The sequence below is a fragment of the Silene latifolia genome, chromosome 11 (assembly GCF_048544455.1).
Source record: "Silene latifolia isolate original U9 population chromosome 11, ASM4854445v1, whole genome shotgun sequence".
In the NCBI taxonomy this organism is placed as follows: Eukaryota; Viridiplantae; Streptophyta; class Magnoliopsida; order Caryophyllales; family Caryophyllaceae; genus Silene; species Silene latifolia.
This window is the reverse complement of record NC_133536.1, coordinates 164,457,022-164,477,075: the sequence shown is the minus strand read 5'-3', so window position 1 is coordinate 164,477,075 and position 20,054 is coordinate 164,457,022. Positions and strand designations below refer to the sequence as shown.

At 34.6% G+C, this 20,054-nt stretch overlaps 1 protein-coding gene across 1 annotated transcript; it reads right to left on the bottom strand.

Annotated features, from left to right (window-relative positions):
- Positions 1-578: 578 nt before the first annotated feature.
- LOC141612039 (protein KAKU4) lies at positions 579-16,130 on the bottom strand. The gene is made up of 11 exons (XM_074430738.1): positions 15,661-16,130; positions 13,100-13,149; positions 7,534-7,607; positions 6,688-6,734; positions 6,463-6,572; positions 5,594-5,764; positions 4,287-4,467; positions 4,036-4,115; positions 3,463-3,514; positions 1,365-1,449; positions 579-1,283 (listed from the first exon to the last, which is right to left on the bottom strand). The coding sequence occupies exons 1-11, from the start codon at positions 15,914-15,916 to the stop codon at positions 971-973; spliced, it is 1,419 nt and encodes a 472-aa protein (XP_074286839.1). The 5' UTR covers positions 15,917-16,130; the 3' UTR covers positions 579-970.
- Positions 16,131-20,054: the final 3,924 nt, after the last annotated feature.

The window sequence follows — 20,054 nt, the reverse complement described above, 5'->3', positions numbered from 1 at the left end:
TTAAACCGATTGATGTGAATGAAAAAATGTTTATTTTCTCATAAATACATTCAAATTTAGGTGTTATTTCATCGATTCTTTATTTATTAATAGTATTATGAATTATTACATTCAAATTGAAAATAACACGGCCCATTTAAGCGAATTTTGTACTCTCAAATCAAGAAAACTATGGCCCAAAATTCAACTAAACTAAATCAATGCCAACCTGGATCGTACCCGACTCAAAATAGCACAAACTAATTAAGATTGTTAACTGAAATAAACCCGATCGAAATCGATCTGAAATCGAAATTAAGTTCAATCTGAATTTAATCGAACCAGTTTAGCCCATGATCCTTTTGTCAAGTCTATTATAAGTTCTTTCTCCACATCTCCACCCATCTTCCCATAGTAAATTAGGAGTAATTTATTTCAAGACTCGACATATTCTCGTTCTCTATAAAACATTATGTGAAGCAAATATATATATTCCTCTTTTCAAATCCAAAAAGCACGATCCCAACATAGAGCTTCTTATCGAGTAGTAGAACGGTAGTACCTCCACCAATTGGATTCTCTGGCAATTCTTATGGATCTTTAAAGAAAGGCAATGACAATCTGGAACAAGTTAAGAGCCATCTGCAGCTTCATATTGTTTCTTACAATTTCTTATGTTAACAACTCCCAAAACTACAAACATCTTCACTAACAATCAATGACGACGAAGATATCAGGGCGTGAAGACAGATTTCACGATCATGACTCAAAACAATATTTCAATAACATGACTGACATAAACAGTAAATAATCAAACAACCTACTGAAATACATTTACCACTCTAATTGCATTTATCTGAGGCCTTTTATAAATAGATGCTAATCTACTTCAGGCGTTAAACAAAAGTTCTAAACTGAGATTAGACTACTTCTAGCCTAGAATACAGGGCATGGTACAGCTGAATTACACTTCTGAGACTAAATGAGCCATTTATTTACCTCTTCCCCGGGCTCTTCGGGTCTGAACTCTCGGCTTTCTTTCCTTTGCTGTCTCCTTCGCCTTTCCTGTGGGGCCATCAACAGTGGGGTGGCTAAAGTCTTGTGATAAGTTTTCCTCCTGCAAGCTAGAGCTGTTTTGGGACCCGTTTGGCACAACGGTTGTGCATGGGATATCAATGGGTTCGGATAAAATATTTGAGTTCTCGATGTGAACATCTTGTCCCCCTTGGCTTGAACCAACCGGGTTCCCGTTTTCTTCTTCTAACGGCTTAGGCTCCTCCGCTGCATTTTGTCCTGCAGCATAACTGCACAAGAGATGACAGTAAGCGGATAGATGTTTATTCAATAGATCCGTGAAATAATTGAGATTATCAATATGGACTCACTCAGATGCAACCGAACCATTTTCAGCCGTGGTGCTTCTCGATTCATTCACTCCATTGTCTTTGTTATCATCCGGAACCGACACATCTGTACAAACACGGAAAAATATAAGCTCAGAAGAGATCATACATTAATATTTTAGCCAGGGTTACCAAATTCGCTCTCCCCCCCTCCGAATTCCAAATTGATTCAAGCTATTCGCAATTCGTTTTCATGTCAATTCGCAGGTAATTCACCCAGATGATAGGACTTCGCTAAAACCCACAAAATATTTTGAAAAAGTTAAAAGTATATGAAGATATCAGTGTTTGTCCCTTAGTTCCTTGTAAAGATTGTGCCTTTTGAGTTCCCCTATGGAGTTTTTGTTTAAAAATTTATATGCAGCTATACACATTTTTTAATGAATTATTGGGAATTGTTCATTACGAATTAGCGCATTATGATAGGCTTAGCGAATTGGATTCGACAAATTACCGAATAATAAATTTTGTAATACGCTCAGCGAATCCAATTCGCTAAATTGAGCGAATCGCGAATTCGAATTACAAAAACGAATCGAGCAAATTATGAATCCGGTAACCCTTATTTTGGCAATACAGAAGTTATATTCCAATTAAGATACCTAAGAAACAGTAACACCTTCAAAATTAATGCATAACTTGTTAAGAAGATGGATGACTTCCATCTAGAGCTGGCAAAAGCTGGCCCGACCCGAGGAACCCGATCCGACCTGCCCGAAACGGCGAAACCCGACCCGATAAAACCTAAAAATTGGGTGACCCAAAACTGAACTGACCCGACCCGACCCGATAATCGATAGCAGTCATGTTTTCCAACCCAAACCCGACCCGACCCGTGACCCGATATTTTCTCAACCCGATAGATGACCCGATAATGAACTAGCTTAATAATGGTTTAAATAACACCAAATTGACATTCATCTTAATTATTTTAACTTAAAACTACAATTAATACACCTACCCATTATTTAAACATAAAATAATCATCTTAAACTAAATATATAAGATAAAATATATGCTGATAACCTGACCCGACACTGACCCGCTAATGACCCGACCCGACTTGCCACCCATTGATGACCCGACCCGAAGATGACCCGGCATGAACCGACCCGACCCGAACCCGTCATTGATGCGACATAACCCGAACCCGAAATGACCCGACCCGCCTTGACCCGACCCGTAACCGACCCGAGTGACCCGATTGCCACCTCTACTTCCATCAGAGAGCAAAACATACTTGAGAAAAAAGATGCATAAATATTATGGGGTGTTCAACATATATTAGACACCCCGAAAATTAAATGATGAACAAGTATTTAGGTCGGTCTCGTAAGTGAGATGTCTCTCAAGGACTCGTTGAGAAATAACATACACTTGACTTGGTTCGACGGCATTAGATCCAAACTTCCCACGGTTCCCATCTTTTAAGAGACAATCCCAACGCCAATAATGCCATAATCCCATTTAAGGTTACCATTTGTTTAAACAGGCTTTTCATAATCAACATACATTGTGTATCTTTTAGAAACACAAAGCATGCCTTAAGTAGACTTCCAAAGAGGAGCTATCTCCAGAATTGCAATCAAGAGATGTACAGATAAAGGTCGATCTAATTGAAAACTATGGAAAAACTACTCAACGCCAATAATGCCATAATCCCATTTAAGGTTGCCATTTGTTTAAACAGGCTTTTCATAATCAACATACATTGTGTATCTTTTAGAAACACAAAGCATGCCTTAAGTAGACTTCCAAAGAGGAGCTATCTCCAGAATTGCAATCAAGAGATGTACAGATAAAGGTCGATCTAATTGAAAACTATGGAAAAACTACTCAACGCCAATAATGCCATAATCCCATTTAAGGTTACCATTTGTTTAAACAGGCTTTTCATAATCAACATACATTGTGTATCTTTTAGAAACACAAAGCATGCCTTAAGTAGACTTCCAAAGAGGAGCTATCTCCAGAATTGCAATCAAGAGATGTACAGATAAAGGTCGATCTAATTGAAAACTATGGAAAAACTACTCAAATGGCTTTTTATGCAATAATTGGCAAGTATAAGTAGTATTACCAACAGCTTCAGAGTGTTCCGGATGTTCCATAGACTGAACAGCATTGTCATCCTATAAAGAACAAGAGTACAACATTAGCCAGATAAGAGTTGGTTCTAAATTCAGATATAGACTACATCATACAGCAAAATCTAACCACTACATAACTATCCCCGGTTCTGTGTTTTAGCTTTCTAAAGTTATACCTTTAGCAATTCACGATTACCTTTTGCAATTCACATAACAGATCTTCACCTAAGGTTCATATGCGGTGTCTTCACAAAATTAGTAAACCATCAGCTTAAAAAGCAAAAACTATGGCGCGATTAGAAATTTACTGGATTCTAAGCAAGTCCTAAAATGGGTCATTCAATGAAGCACACTATACACTTATACTCCTTTAAAGACCAATACACTGACGCTTTATCAAATGCACAACTCCTTTAAAAAGTTAAAAACATCTGATAAAATCCCTCCATTAAATCTGCATCTATGCCCCAATCTCTTCCTCAAGATAAAAGAAAATTTTCACAGGATCAAAACACAAGCTTGCAGTACAACTTGCTTGCAAACTGCAAAGGTCTAGTACACACCTGACTACCTCTAGAGAATGAATTTGCTACAGCATCACGCAAAACATTATCTGGTTCAACATGTGCAGACTCTGCAGGATCTGAAAAGAAACAGTCAGAGTAAATTACCTGTAAAGCTCTCCAACATAATAGTTAAATAGCAAGGTACAATTTTTGTCATAGTTAAGAAGAAATCTTCTAGGAAACTATGTATGGAGTCACATTCATGGCAGCTTGCAGATAACTTAAATGCAAGAAGATTCACAATATACCTGCTGCTTCTACCGTCCCTTTACTCTCCATTTTATCCTGATTACTTGCATGTGAAAATATGGATAAACTGGTCTTTGTTAATGGTGTTGCGGCTAGAAATTCTTCTGTAGCTTTAGTGCGCACTCTTCGTATCTCGTCCAAAAGGTTCCAAGATCCAGTGGCAAAAGAGCTCCTTTTCAGCTGCATACACGCCCACAAAAACTAAATAGGTATGGCAACTACAACTTACAAGAGAACAAGGAATAAGACTATCAATGTCAGATTATACAACAGCATAAATATGAAACCGAGCAGCAAAATTACGAAATCGGATAATACGTGAGCAATAGGGCAGCATTGATGTTGCTGAGGATTGTATCTTTAAGGTTAGAAACTCAGAAATTCTATTATGAAGACTAAGGAGGAAGTAGACCTAGATAGCGAGAATTCCATGCAAGTCAGAATACAAAGCTAACAGCAAAAACAAATCAAGTTTTATAACAAAAGCCTCGCCTCTCTTTAAGACCATGATCTCCAAAGTTACCATAGCTTTCAGCTACTAGATTATTTTTCTCCATTGTACACCTGATATATGAGTTGCGGCTTTTTAAAAAGGTTACACTTTTCATCTCCACGAGACCCAGCATTTTAGCATTTCCTTAAGCAATCAAAGATCCTACAAAAGAGTTGCTGGGTTGCAGACTTGCAGTGCACGTGCTAACTACTATCTTATAAGTTAATCTCCACCAATCTCCTCAAACACGAAAAACACCAATAAGCTTTAATAAAAAGTTCAGTTTACACACACAGAATAATTACGTATATTTTAAAGCCTCCACTAAACAGAAAGAACACATCCTTATCTGAACTATCAATGTTTGATAGATAAGTTCAAAAGCGAACTAACACCTTTCTCAAAGACAAGTGCCTGTCCTCTGGCAAAGGATCACGTTGGATCGTCAGAAAAGATAAAATGTTCACATAAGTTTTGTGGTAAAGGAATGTCCATAAATAACCCTTCTAGTTTATACGGTGGACTCCTATAATACTTCAGATTTTAACATGTATCCTCAGTTTTCCAATATCATCTAATTACCCCTATACTCAATTAAAAGTTCCTTAAAAATAAGAGGGTTTATGATTAGAATTTGGGGGGGGGGGGTGTATAGCATAGAAATTCCTTAAAAAATACAAAATTATTTATGAGCTCATGCTGGAAATGATGTGGAAAAAAAATCTAGTACGCAAAAAAAAAGTGACGTTCAATTTTGGATGTTAAAAAAGGGAAAAGCATATATTCAGAACAAGAGGAAAGCACTTAATATACCTCAGAACTGCGCAAGGTTGAGGTTGGAGTTTCTTCCTTGAAATGCAACATGCTTAATGTCGATGGAGAACCAAATTCAACATGCTTTGATGAGGGCGACGCCCACGCAGGACGATTCTGCATATATGATTTTGCCATATCTGCAGGAGATCCCTTCTCACTTCTAATGAACTTCACAAAAAAAAAAAAAAAAAAAAAAAAAAAAAAAAAAATAGACAGCCATCATCAATAAATGTCAATAGTTTAATATAATTTTAAAAACGACGACCAAGGCTTAACCTAAATGTCTAAAAGCAATTGGGATCAGGTAACATGAATTGCATTGACTCATAGCCCAATATAATTCGGAATAATTAACTTCATCAAAATCTAACCCTCTTACATCCGACTCACATATTGTTAGAATCACAAATTCATTATATTGTGACAATCAAGACTTTCAATTAGTCACGCAAAAAATGTACTAACAAATGTTTAATTTAATAACTACTTCCTCCGATTCATTGGAACTGCTAAATTTTTTCAAAATTCTCCTCATGTCTTTAAAAAAATGCAGCCAATACCAGTGAGCGATGAAAAGGTTTTCAAAGCAAATAACTCGCCATTCACTAAAACACTTTCCAAGCCCCAAATTGCTAATATGTAAGTGCATGCCATGGATCTCCTATCAGCATAGTCATGTCATCACTTAAAAGTACATAGAAGCTAAAATATGCCAATTGCAAATTGCATATTCTGAATAGAGATCATTTCATAGATAAAAAAGGAAAAGGAAAAATGATCTAGCTCTACTTATGAGTATATGACTAAGAAAAAATGTAGCCCATTAAAGATAACACATAGACTAATTTACAAAAAGAGGTACAAACTTGGGATGGTGAATCAAGTTCAGTCTCCAACTTTTTCTTTGAGCCTGATCTTTTTTCCAGCAGCCACTTCTTTGCTTCCATAACTGCTTTATTTCGAGTAGGTGGAGTACCTTCACATAATGTCGAACAAATTAAAAAATCCGAGCAATGAGCAGATAATTCTCGGTTCCGGCCATTAAGCTTTGACAATCTAGTAAAATAGTTTGCTGAGAGTTCAATTAGTACCTATTATACGTGATTTGATTAGTCTAATCAGTTGGTTCCCTTCTTCCCTGTTCAGAAGCCAAAAATCAATGCAAAACATGAGAACATGAAACCAACAAGAACCATTTGGATCATAAATTAGATTTAACGGAAGCCTCCCGTGGATGCATTGACATGTGTGGGTTCATTCTTCAGTGTTGATACCATAAGAGCATGACGTAAAAAGCACAGTACTTTGTATGCACAACAATAAAATTACACTGGTGCCTCAAAAGCCTCTACCTGTGGCACCAAGTGTGAGCCCACCCAAAATCATGTTGCTACCATAAGGGCACACCAATAATGGATAAGAGTAAAAAGTTGATCATCTTTAAACCTTACAAAGTTACTAAGTGATGATGATGTTCACTACCTATCAAAGAGTAAGTAACTAATAAAGACTTGAATAAAATGAAGGTACTATAATCCCTGAATTTCAAGGTCCGTCCTATACTATTAAAAACATACAACACAAACCACATTTCCAAGACTTGATTTAAAAAAAGTCACAGGCCTCACAGCCACACCTTGGTATATTCAATAAAAAGAAGAAAACTGTTTTAACTAAAATACAATGAAAATGAACCTCATATATTAGAAAGAAAAATACATATAATGCTCAAAGATTTAAAGAAAGAAAAGCTCACTCGAAAGCTATTGAAGCATAGGCGAAGATCTATAGAGTCGGTATAACTTCATAACTAAATTTTGGCTCATGTATTAACAAAATTCAACATTGCCTCATCATTATGCTTTAATTAATAATTGAACATTGTGGAGTAAGGTGCACTATAAAAATTAAAAACAAGTACAAAAAGTGTCTGATACCTTGAAAAAGTCTCCTCCAACACCAACTCTTCTATCTTACGCTTATTTTCACTCTTGCAACTTGGTGAAAAAACCTTCATATTCAAAATAAAAACATCAGCCCCTCTCAACCATGATAGGTATCAAGACATCATTAAGGAAAGGGAATCCAGACGTAAAAGTAACTCCACCCATCACGTGTACATAGACAGAAGAATACAGAAGAATGTTTAGTAACGAAGCATGATCCATAAAAATCATTAGTATAAAGTTGTCTTCCAATAGTAATTCATAACCTAAGTGATCAGGAGTCAAGGACAAAGAAAAAACACGAAAAGATAACAAGTTTAAAATTGAAAGCCTGAAACTTGGAAGAACATATCAAAATGCATTGCCATGGAAAAATAGGCTGAAGCGTTCATGATGCTAGAAAAGAGTAGGTACATGTACAATTCTGTAGAATCTAACAGGTTCCATCAAGCTGTGACTTGAGAATAATTGTTTAAATTAATAGGTGATCATTATTGATGAACATTATGCATTGGGTTAATTCAATTTTGCATAGACTATCCAACTTATTTGCTCAAATATTGGACCATTCTCATAATTATAAAAACTTTTCAACACTCAAAATACTACTTTCGAGGTAGTGGTACCAGAGGCAGAAACCTACTCTTCACTGCATCACTGCATGTAATAAAAAGTTACGCCTCATGCATATTTTTATCTACTGATGAAATACTTAACTCCACCAAAGCATAATTCGAACTATATGGATCATGAAAAAAAAAAAAAGATGAAGTCACATTGATGAAGATTCAAAATGTCACCTAACTGACAATTCATGGCCATCATATCACCTATTGGTTTTCCTAGTCAATTAAATGAAAATAAATAAATTAATAAAATATAGCCCCTTACTCATACTCTTGCCTCAATCAATATCGTTTTCTCCAGCTAATTTTTTTAGATACCGTTCTTAAATGATACTCCCTCGGTCCCTCCCTTCATATCCAAACATCCTGGCCCCACCTTTTTATGAGATGATTTGGAGTATTTGGATTTGAAGTATAAAATATAACAAAATAAGGTGAGTCTGACCTACGTTTTGTTAGCATCTCTGTGGAACAAAAGGTGAGTTTGGTCCACATTTTTCACCGTACCAAGTAGAGTACCATTTCGACCTTACTTTCTTACATGATACTATGAGCTACACCCAATTACCTTAGTAACTAGTCTCCTCTAAGACGATCTTACAATAAGGTAGTGTGATGCTGTTACATAATTGGCAGCAAAAGGGTTACTAAAAGTTGTTGAATGGTGACGACTACGAACGATATAATGGTTCACTAATAAAAATGGACACTGCTAACAGTAAAATGGTTACTAAGCTTATGAATATGGGTACTAGATAGAAAGTTCACTGTAAGAATTAAAAGCGATACTGAAAACACATAAGCGTACCCGAAAAAAGTGGTACAAGAAGTTATTTTAAGATAGTCTCGTACGAGAATTGATGTGCCTAAGAAGTCTATATCATCCAACCCAAGTGAGCGTCTATTATGATGGAGGGAGTACTAACAGAAAAAGGGATATACACCATGCCGAACTCAGTTTTCTCTATTACTACCTAATCAGACTTCCAGCGAGAGTTTAAAGCCCATTCAATATTGACAGTGTCATTATCACAATAGCGTATAATCAAGCCATCAATATTTAAACTATTCAACTCATATTTGTTTTACAAAAATGTACAGGAACAGCATTTTTAGGGTTTTGAAAAGAGCTAGCGTGTAAAGAATATTAGGCTAGGGATAATATGGCAAAGAGAAAGGCATATAAGCACTAGAAAAAAAATCTGGGAATTGAGTAGTAACGTGCCTCCCTAGGTGCGCTTTTATCTACAAGGCGCACTTGAGAGGCATTTTGGCTAGTGCCTCACTTAGACTGGGGCTTAAGCTCACGAATTGCACTTTTTTAAGCTAAGTCCTGACGACTGGAAATATACCTTAAGAGTAAATGAGATGCTTAGAGATGGAACACAAAAATATTCAGCTCTGATCCTTTTTGAAAAGAACGTAAATTCTATAAGCTGTCGGCTTAAGAATGTTAACCCAGTCACCACTCTAAGAAAAACTGAAGATGAAACTGTCAATGGAAAAGCTCAAAAAGCAATTTTCACAGGAGGAGCACGACATTTGTCAGGTAATGAATAAGCATATGCAGGACTGCAGGCTATATAAGTCATAATGGCATAACTATATGAGTCCAGCATTTCAGAATTTATCTTGGTGGATTTGGATTTAAAGCAAGTCGTTTAAACTATCCTAAGAATTCATCTGGACATAAATGTTCTACATGCTTTTAAAACTCATCAAACCCTGGGCAAAAGGTTTAAAAAAACAAAGGAGACTAGACCAATTTCCACTACATATAGAGACTGATTCATCAGCTATCACTAAAACTAAACACTTATAATCACTTAGGTTTTTGGCATTCGTGAGTCGGGTGCATGAATGCGTCAAACATCGAAGCATCACAAAACAAAGGTGGCTGATTAAAAATAGACTAAGGCTCTGGAATTAAGTGAATTAACCATTCTCATATTCTTATCAACCCCATCTCACTTTGGTAACCGAACCTTGATATTTTAATAAGAAGAGTAAGTCTAGAGCACCGCTGCTTTATTATGTCATTTCTGGGTTAGCCATTTATCTTACTCGGTTTTCACCATCAGGAGCCAGTGCCACTCAAGAATCATTCTACAATGTACGAACCCGCAATAATTTCCACTAAATTATTCTGTCGTAGTAGATTGAAAGAGTTAACTCCATTAAAATATAAAAAAAATATAAAAAAAACTTTGCTTTAATATCATTAGTCACCACTCACCACTACTCAAAAAACTTAAATCAGTCGAGTAAAAAGTTAGAAATATAAAATACACCATAAAACAAAGAGAGCTGAAAGTATGGAAGGGGGGACCAATTATCTACATAATATTTGGAAGATAAGGTATCTAAGAGAGCTCTACACAGTAAACATCTGCATGTCAGATCTACCAGCAAAAAGATCAGCACTAATTTAATATCCACATGTCCTCACTTGGAAAAATTACAAGCTCGGTAGCATCCGAGATTAATCTATATATATACATATAAAAGAGAGTTTTTTCGAGCGATCTGAGAGCGTCCACATCACCAAAAATAAATTTAGGAAAGTATAATTTTTGATGTAAAAAATAAAGTGAAAAATCTTTTAATTATTATAATATGTATATTTCCTAAATTATATTCAAGTGATATTTCCAATTTTATATCAAACTTTTACATTTCATTTGTCAAAAAAATATCGTTAAAAAAATTATGAAAATAATATAATTAGTTTTGTGGTAAAAAATGATATCATTAGAGTATAAATTTCATATTATTTGCACATATTAAAGATGATGTACTTCTTAATATGTAAAATTGTGTACTTTTTAGTATGTTTTGTCCCACATTGGAAAATAAGTAAGTGTGGTGAACATACTACATATAAATAGTAGAATTGTCCCACATTGAAAGATTAGTATAAGGTGGGTGATTCTATAATTATAAATAGGAGGCATACTTGGAACTTATGCATCAACCCAAAATCTTTTGAGTCTCTTAAGTATTGTCTTGGAGAGCTCTTAAAAGTTTATATCATTATATTTTCTACCTAGGTGTGGTAAATATACCACGTTTAAATAATATAATTAGAATTATGTTAAAAAAAAAAATAATGTAGGTGTGGTAAATATACTACGTTTAAATAATATAATTAAAGTTGTGTTGAAAAAAATTATATCATTAGAGTATAGGTTCATATCATTTGCACATACTTTAATTATGATAAAAAAAAAACGTATGAATATTAATAGATGTATTTGCTTATTATTAAATCGGGTTGGACGTCGAATTAGGTTCAAAAAATATGGTGTACTTTTAAATATGTTATTCATCTCACATTGAAAAATAATGTAGGTGTGATAAATATATACTACGTATAAAAAGTTGAATTGTCCCACACCATAAGATTATCATAGGTGAGGTGATCCTATGATTATAAATAGGATTTATCCTTGGAACTTAGGTATCTCCCCAAATATATTAAATCTCTCAAAGTATACTTATTATATAAGAGACTTTAAACATAATCTTGAATTAAATGTTTAATTTTAAAGTTGCAATATTTTTTTTAGGTGGGAGGAAGATCGATAAAATGGTTAATATTATAACGGAAATTTTTCATGTTACCCTCGAATTTTGTTAGATTACACATAATACCCCTAATTTTAAGTTTGTACATATAAAAACCTTGTGTTTACTTTTTTTCATAATGCTGTTACTCCTATGAGTAACTAGATGCGTAATTGAGCATGCCATGCTATTTGTGTTTTGTTATTTAGGTATTAAATATTAGTTTATTAAATAAAATATGGATTTAAATATTAGATGATGAAGTGTTTGTGTAATAAACGATAACAAAAGAAAAAAGACGTCAAAAGTCATAGGAGTAATGACATTATGATGGAAGTTGTCAAGTGGTATTCTGGGAAAGAAAAAGGTGAACACGGGGAGTACCATTTGTAGAAACTTAAACTTAGGGGTACCATGTGTAATCTATCAAAGTTCAAGGTTACCATGAGAAATTTCCAATATTATAAATTTATAATGATATAGTTAATTAAATTTTCATTAAAAGAGAGAGATATCCGTACCAATAAAACAATAAAGGGGGTATTATTTTTTAATTATTATTTTATTACCACGCCATCAAACTTAACGTTTATTTAACAGCCTTTTATATTAGGGGGTACCATGGGCAAAAAAAATGGAACCTCAAGGGTACTATAGGCATATTCTTAAAAGTAGGGGCAACATGGAAAATATGACAAAATTAAGGGGTACCACAGGAAATTTCCGTATCTCAATTATGATAAAAAAAAATGAAGAAAAACAACGACAAATATTAATGGAGAGTACTTGATCATATTATTAAATTTAAATATAACTATTAGATATAATGAATAACAATTAACCGTATTCGGTATTCGGGATCTGGTTGAATGTCGAATTAAGTGCAAAAAATATGGTGTAATTCTGAGTATGTTATTTGTCCCACATTAAAAAACAATGCATGTTTGATGATATACTACGTATAAATGGTAGAATTGTCCCACATCAGAAAAATAATCCAAGTTTGGTGAATATATTACTTATAAATAGTAAAATTGTCCCCCATCGAAAGATTAGTATAAGGTGGGGGTGATTATATGATTATAAATAAGAATTAAGTAATTAACCCACGTATATATTAATCTTTTATTTTTTTTAAAAGAGATATTTTAATAATATGTAAACAAATCATTAGACATAGAATGTAAACATAAAACCCTTATGGTTTTTTTTTTTTGCATTATAAATAAGTTAATTACCCCGTTGCAACGCACGGGCATTCAAACTAGTTTGTTACTATATAGAGTCCAATTCAAAATAAGCTGCTTCCACTTAAACCATTGACGACTTATAGTTGATGGAAAGGGTTGGAGACAGTAATTTACCTTTTCTGATCCATCATTCTCGGCCTCATCAACCTCATCGTCATCGTTTTCTGAACCAAAAAAACCAAATGATTTACATTATACACTATCCAAAACAAATCAAAGTGCTACTAATAAACATTCCAAGAAATTGTTGCCACGGCTAATATAACCAAGGAACGCCGTACTTAATGATTTCAACAAGCCAAACATGGCACAAGAAAATTAACGTATCAGTAAACAAGTAAAGGGAAAATCTTTATCAAACCATGCATGCTTGCCCTTACATGTATAAATGAACATTTGTGATCTCAGAGGACTTCATACACTTGTTTTCAGTCTCAGAGTCTCATTATAAAAAATAAGGGGTCAAAAACAGAAAATAAGTGAAGCATAAAAAAACCAGAAGCAACATAAAATAATACAGATAATCTTCCACAAAAGCCGCATTACGTCCCAAGCACATATGCTAACTCAAGCAACATGATTGATCAATGAAAAGTTGCTCAAGTCGTAAACAGTTGGTAATTAGTAGTTCCATACAAAGTACAAACAGCACAGTCCAGGGTGAACAAAAAAAAAAGAGATGCAAAAAAACCGCAAACTCAAGAGACAGTATAACAAGCTGCTACACCAAGCTTCTCAAAACTTCAAAATATCCAGTGTAAGAAGATACACTATTCAATGATGTCTCCCCAACGTCTAAACAAACAACTGGCCCTAACAAATCCAATATCCACTCTCCTCTCAGCTAAATATTTGCACAAACCTCTTCCAAGATATAAAATTTAGCTATATACTCACCATTGATCAAGTCAAATTTGTAACAAAAGAACTAGTGATAGGCCAAAGGTAGACGGCTAATCACAACGTGTTAGGGTATACAAGATTGTTTAAACATACAAGAATATTATGTGCAACTACCTGTTGTATTAGCTAGTTACATATTGCTTTTCAGTACTTTCAAAAGTGTGTAGGTAGTTTTCTTAATAAACCATAAACTCTTACAAATACTATTAGTCACAAACAATATATATTATTATTATTATCATCATTTATTGTTTCTTCACAGACTGTCTAACTTGGAAAAATAGAGGAACGACTACAACAATAAATAATTGTTTGGTCGCAACAAATTACTTGTCACTAAGCACACCATAACAAATGACCTGTACTATCTCAAATAACTTGGGATTCCGTAATTGTTTTACAATTTTACAAATTTGGTAGTCAGTATTATTATTCGAGTATAATGATTGTAATAATGTACGTTGAATGAGGGACTTTGTACATGCAATCAAATCTACCATTAATCATTGTAAGATACCCATCTCGGCCATCAAAGGAGCACCCTGTAACTACGTTTATGTTATAAAATAAAGCCATCATTGCCCAAGGTGACAAGAACAACCCCACCACATTTTAAAACTATACACATTACAGAATTTATTTCCAAGAGGATAGCCGCAACTTTAGTGATGAAACTTCCATTCTCACTTAAATGAAATCTCAAAAAACAGAACCATAGAGATCCATTAGTGTAAAAGTTGTCAACTTTGACAGCCAAATCAATTATTTTGTTGCTCATGCCTATTGGTTTGTTATCCCTTAAGTTCCCCCATACAGTTAATCAGAAACATCATTCACCACCATTTCTAGTTCTAACTCGCCAGACTATAGACCCATTAAATCTCAAATAGCTCAAGCAGAATGCCAAGTCAAACCAAAATTCTCCATTTCTCCAACCACTCAAACCGAGCTGTATCTAGTCGCCCATATTTCAACCCACATCGACTCAAAACAGTCCTAAGCAAATGCAAATGTCAAGTCAGAGCAAAACCATTAATTTCTGCAGTTACTAAAAACGAGCTATTCACCAAATTAGTTACAGCTGATAACCCATTCACAGAAACCTGCACACTGTGAGTACCAAACAAAAAAAGAAACCTACACACTGTAATTTTAAGATCTGATTTACAAGAACTTAACCGCCACAATCATTAAAGATTAACTAAGATTGCTAATTCAATTATTCAAATTTATTTTAGAGACGATACTCTATTATGACCGTAATATCCACACAAAAATTATCGAAATCTAGCACTTCTATTTCCTGCTACAAACCGAATAACTTTATTCACACAATAATACTTCCAAATGCACCAAAAACATCCCTCTTATTTTCCGCACAACTTTCGCACATTTTATAAACATGATGTGACATACAATAATACAAGCATTAACTCTTCATATCAATTAAGCTATCCCAACCTCATTTTCACATTCTTAAGAAGACCTTTCTATCCCAGAAGAATATCAAAAACCACAAAAGGACTTCCGCTGATTCGCTAACCTTGAAATCTAAATCAATTAAAATCCCTAAACATAACTAATAGCAAAACAAATTTCAGTAACTCCGCTACATAGCTTAAATCCACACCAATACAACATAAACAAATTTCCTACAGATAAAACCGGCTCGCTTACTACATTCCTCTCCATAAACACACACAAAAACACAAACAAAACTAAAAAAAAAATTCAAAAAAACAAAACAATACAAAAAGCAATAAAATGAATACCGGAATCATCCTCGGAAGATGAGGAATCATCATTGCCGAAGAAAGAGAGCAACTTTCCAGCACCAGAAGCAATAACTTTGGCAGGATAAATCAAGTTAGAAAGCCAATTAGGGTTTTCGATATCTTCCTGTTCTTCAGGCGGCGGTGGCATGGAAGGACGTGCGTAAGGAGTTCGAGACGACGGCGGAGGTCGACGGTTCCTGGTGATTTTGCCGCCGGCGGTGCGGGTGTCCGGTCGAGAGGATACGGTCGCCATTTTTGGGAAGAGAGAGAAAGAGGATAGAGGAATGAAATTAAATATGTTTGGGAAAAACAAAAGAGAAAACAGTTATTGGAGATTGTTGCTAACTCCAACGGTTATTGGATTAGACGGAGACCCTTTCTCGTAGGTTCAAATTTTTTTGTACCGTTATTTTATTAATTTTTTCCTCCCGATTTAGAATTTGTTTTTCAAACATTTTTCAATAGATAGATTTTGATTAAGAGAGCGTATCCGTTTTATACTTTCATCCACGGTCTCTTATCCAATCCTAGAGGTGGTAATCGGGTCGGTTGGATTAGATTTGGGTCGATCGAGTCATGTCGGATTTGGGTCAGATCGAGTCGGCCTATTCTTTGGGATCGAGTCAGGTTCAGGTTAGGTCGTTATCGAGTCAAATAATGCCTCGGGTCGGGTTATTTTATCGCATTATTTCAATTTTTCACAATTAAATTTAGTTTTTAACCATTATTTGGTTTAGTTACTTTATATTGAACAATATTAAGCTTAATAATTGTCGGGTTATCAATTTAATTAATCTGGTTAATATCAGATCGGGTCAAAATCGGGTAGGGTCTGGTTCGAGTTCGGGTCACTGATTATCGGGAGATGACGGATTACGGGTCGTCATCGGGTCGGGTTGGGTCGAGTCAGGTTTGCCACCTATCCATTGGTTTTTTTTTTTTGGTAAATACCAGCAGTGAGGCAATCTCTTTCGGGGTACTGAAATGAATTTAACGGGTAGACCCCTCCCAAGTTTGGTTGTTTCCATTCGCAAGAGTCAAGAATCGAACTCATGACCACTTGTTTAAGAGATGAGAGCTCTTACTGTTGGAGCTTGTGTCCTCCACAAATTAGTGTGATAACATTTGTAAATCTCTTACAGGTTCACAAGGATATACTTCGTATTTTAATCAGTTGATTAACGATGACCTAATAACGGTTGGCTTGCTAGAAAGTTTGACGTTATTATCATACAAATGGCGGTGATCAACTGGTCCCTAAAGGTCACACCTATAGGATGTGTTTGAGAGATGTGGTTATAGAAATATAATCACATTGATGTCTTATATGACTAAACAGTTAGTCAATGTGTTGATGAGACAATTATTTAATGAAGATTAAATAATATTAGTTGAGACGAATTAACTGTCAATTCGTAAATTGAATATAATAAGTTATATTTAATTAAATGTATGCAATGTTAGCTTGGACGAATTAATCTGTTAATTCGTAATTAAATGTAATCGGTTATATTTAATATCAACAAGATGAATGTGTCATAGTGGTAATAGTGAGGGTACTCAAACCAAGAGGTCATGGGTTTGATCCTCACTAGATGACAATTTATAATTTTAACACATTTATACATTTTGTAATAACCGAAAATAAGAGAAAAAATTCTACCCTAGTCTCTCTCACACACGGTTAAAGGGAGAGATAGGAGTAAAATTTTCTAACCTAATTTTTTCATCTCACTCTTACCTCTCATCTCTACGAAAAAACACAAAAAACCTAAAAATTAATTAGTTAATTTTAGGATCGATTCTAGCAAAATCAAAGGGCATATCTCATATCGTCTTGGGTGCAACTGATAGGCGAATATCTACTTTGATATTGTTCTTAGGCCGTATTTGCTAGGACCGAAGGTTATTTCTTAATCCTTTACAATTTTGTTTATGCAATTTATTTTATGACTAGTTTCATCATGTTATAATTCGTTATAGTTCTTAAATTTAAAGGGATGCATACAGATAAATCTCACACTTACCACTCATATCAGCCAACTTTTAGTTATGCAATCCATTGGTAACATCTACTTTTTGGAGGTTAAGCTTAAAAAATTAAGACCATAAATTCCGAAAAAACTATAAAATTTTGAAAGACGAAACTAACATTTTCGGATTTGCAATGAAAAATTCCATCATAAAATATATTTTTTGTAAAAAAAAAGTCATATATAAATGAAGAGAAATACGGTCGAAGTGTTGTCTCGAAGACCACCCAAAAGTAAATATTACCAATGGATTCGAAGTTTGTAAGGACGCTAATGGGATCAGGATTTGATTTCCCAACGGCGGGCATTCCCACATGATACAAATATGTCCATTTATTCGGGATAACTCGTGGAAAGTTGAGCTACATCATATATATCGCTAGGGCTGAGCAAAAATTTCCGAAACGGATTTTTAATACGGATACGATACGGTATACGGTTCTCATTATACGATTTTTCGTATATACGCCATTTTTTTTCCGGATACCCGATACGGTTTTAGAGAAACTGTTTCGTATCCGGGTCAGTAGAATTCGAAAAGCATATACCCGGTTTGACCCGGTTTTAAGTTTTATTTAAAAAAAAAAAAAAAGGAAAAAAAAACAACGCATAACTATAAGTCACTAACCCTACCTAATTGATATCGCCTTAGCAAAATAAAGAATCAGACGATCAAACATATTTCCCATTTTCCCCCAATTTTAAACCCTAATTTGAAATCCAGATCCCCAATTCAATCATATTATTTCCCCAAATTCAGATCTGCCTCTCAAATCATCACTTTATCAAGGTTTGTTGTTAATTTTAATTTTCATTTGTACATTACTTGTTTATATGTATTTCAGTTTGATTTTATTTGTACTTTTTGTTCTGATTTCGTTTTTCTTCATTTTTTTTCGTTTTGTTTCGTGTATTAGACACTTGGATGATTGTATTGAATATTTGGTAGACGATGTTTTGTAAGACTTGTAATATTTGAACTTTGAACTTCTAATTTGGGTGCATTCTGGAAGCGAGTTTTGTGATGTCTGAACTTTGAACTTCTAATTTGGAACTTGGCAGGTCTTTATTTGGATTTGAAGCAGAATATTTGCATTTTGCAGTAGTGTACTCACTTTATCGTCTCAGTTTGTGTTCCTTTTTTTTTGCGTTTAATGAAAATTCAGAAAACCGTATTCAGGTACCCGGATTTCGTATAACGGTTTAATCGGGTACCCCAAAACCGTATACCCGATAAAACCGTATCGTATCCGGAACCAAAAAAATGGTGTTCAAAAAACCGTATACCCGATACGGTTTTCAAAACCGTATCGGGTACTCGGTTTTGCTCACCCCTATATAACACGAAGCAAATTCAGTTGTGGATTGACCAGCTAATTGGGGAGTGCCTCAAATGCAACAATTGGTCACCTATACTTTGTCGAATGTGCTAGACCGCCTTTTCCGTTTGATGAGCAAGACATTAGGGCGTCTCGTGGCCTCGTGTGGTTCCGTTCTATTCGTTTTAGTGTAGCGTTTTGTAGGTTTTTTTTATTTCCGTTTATTTTGATGTTATACCTTGCTTTTATTCACCAAAAAAAAACCAATGAATTGGATAAGAGGGAGTATAAAACATATCCAAATACTAGCACATCATGATAATAAAGACAATTTTTTTTACATTACCTAGGCAACTTGTCATGCCAATTTGTTATCTATTTGACATGTCTTAAGGTTTTAGACGGATACTTACATCTTAAACAAAAATTTGTTTTCTTTTTTAAATGAGGTTTAAATCCAACTCGTGTTTTTATGTCAGTAAATACCTAACATTTAGGGTTGTTAGCATCAAGTTATCTAACTTTTTTCCTTTTTGTCCAAACGTACAAAATATTTAGGTTTGTTTAAAAGTACCAACTGACATTTTTCGTCGAAAAAAAAATCAAGACTTTGTCTTAAATTTACGAAAATATGATCTTTTTTTGGTTAATTTTTATCCTATAATTACTATTAATAACTTAGCATCATGTAATTTTATTATCATCAAATAACCTTAACTCTTCTCTTATACCCTCCCTCCCTCCCTCACTCACTCCTTCCATTCCCCATACCCAAAGTCATTAATAACTCATTACACTAATGCCAACACCTTGTCTTCCTACCACTGTCAATCTGTCATTAAACTTGAGCATGGCAGCATAAAAAGGGATTTAGTGAATCATGAAAAGGGGAAAAGACTTCATGTAAGGAAAAAGAGGAGAGCAAAAGTGGTAGGAACGAAAATACGAAATGAGAGAGAGAGAGAGAGAGAGAGAGAGAGAGAGAGAGAGAGAGAGAGAGAGAGAGAGAGAGAGAGAGAGAGAGAGAGAGAGAGAGAGT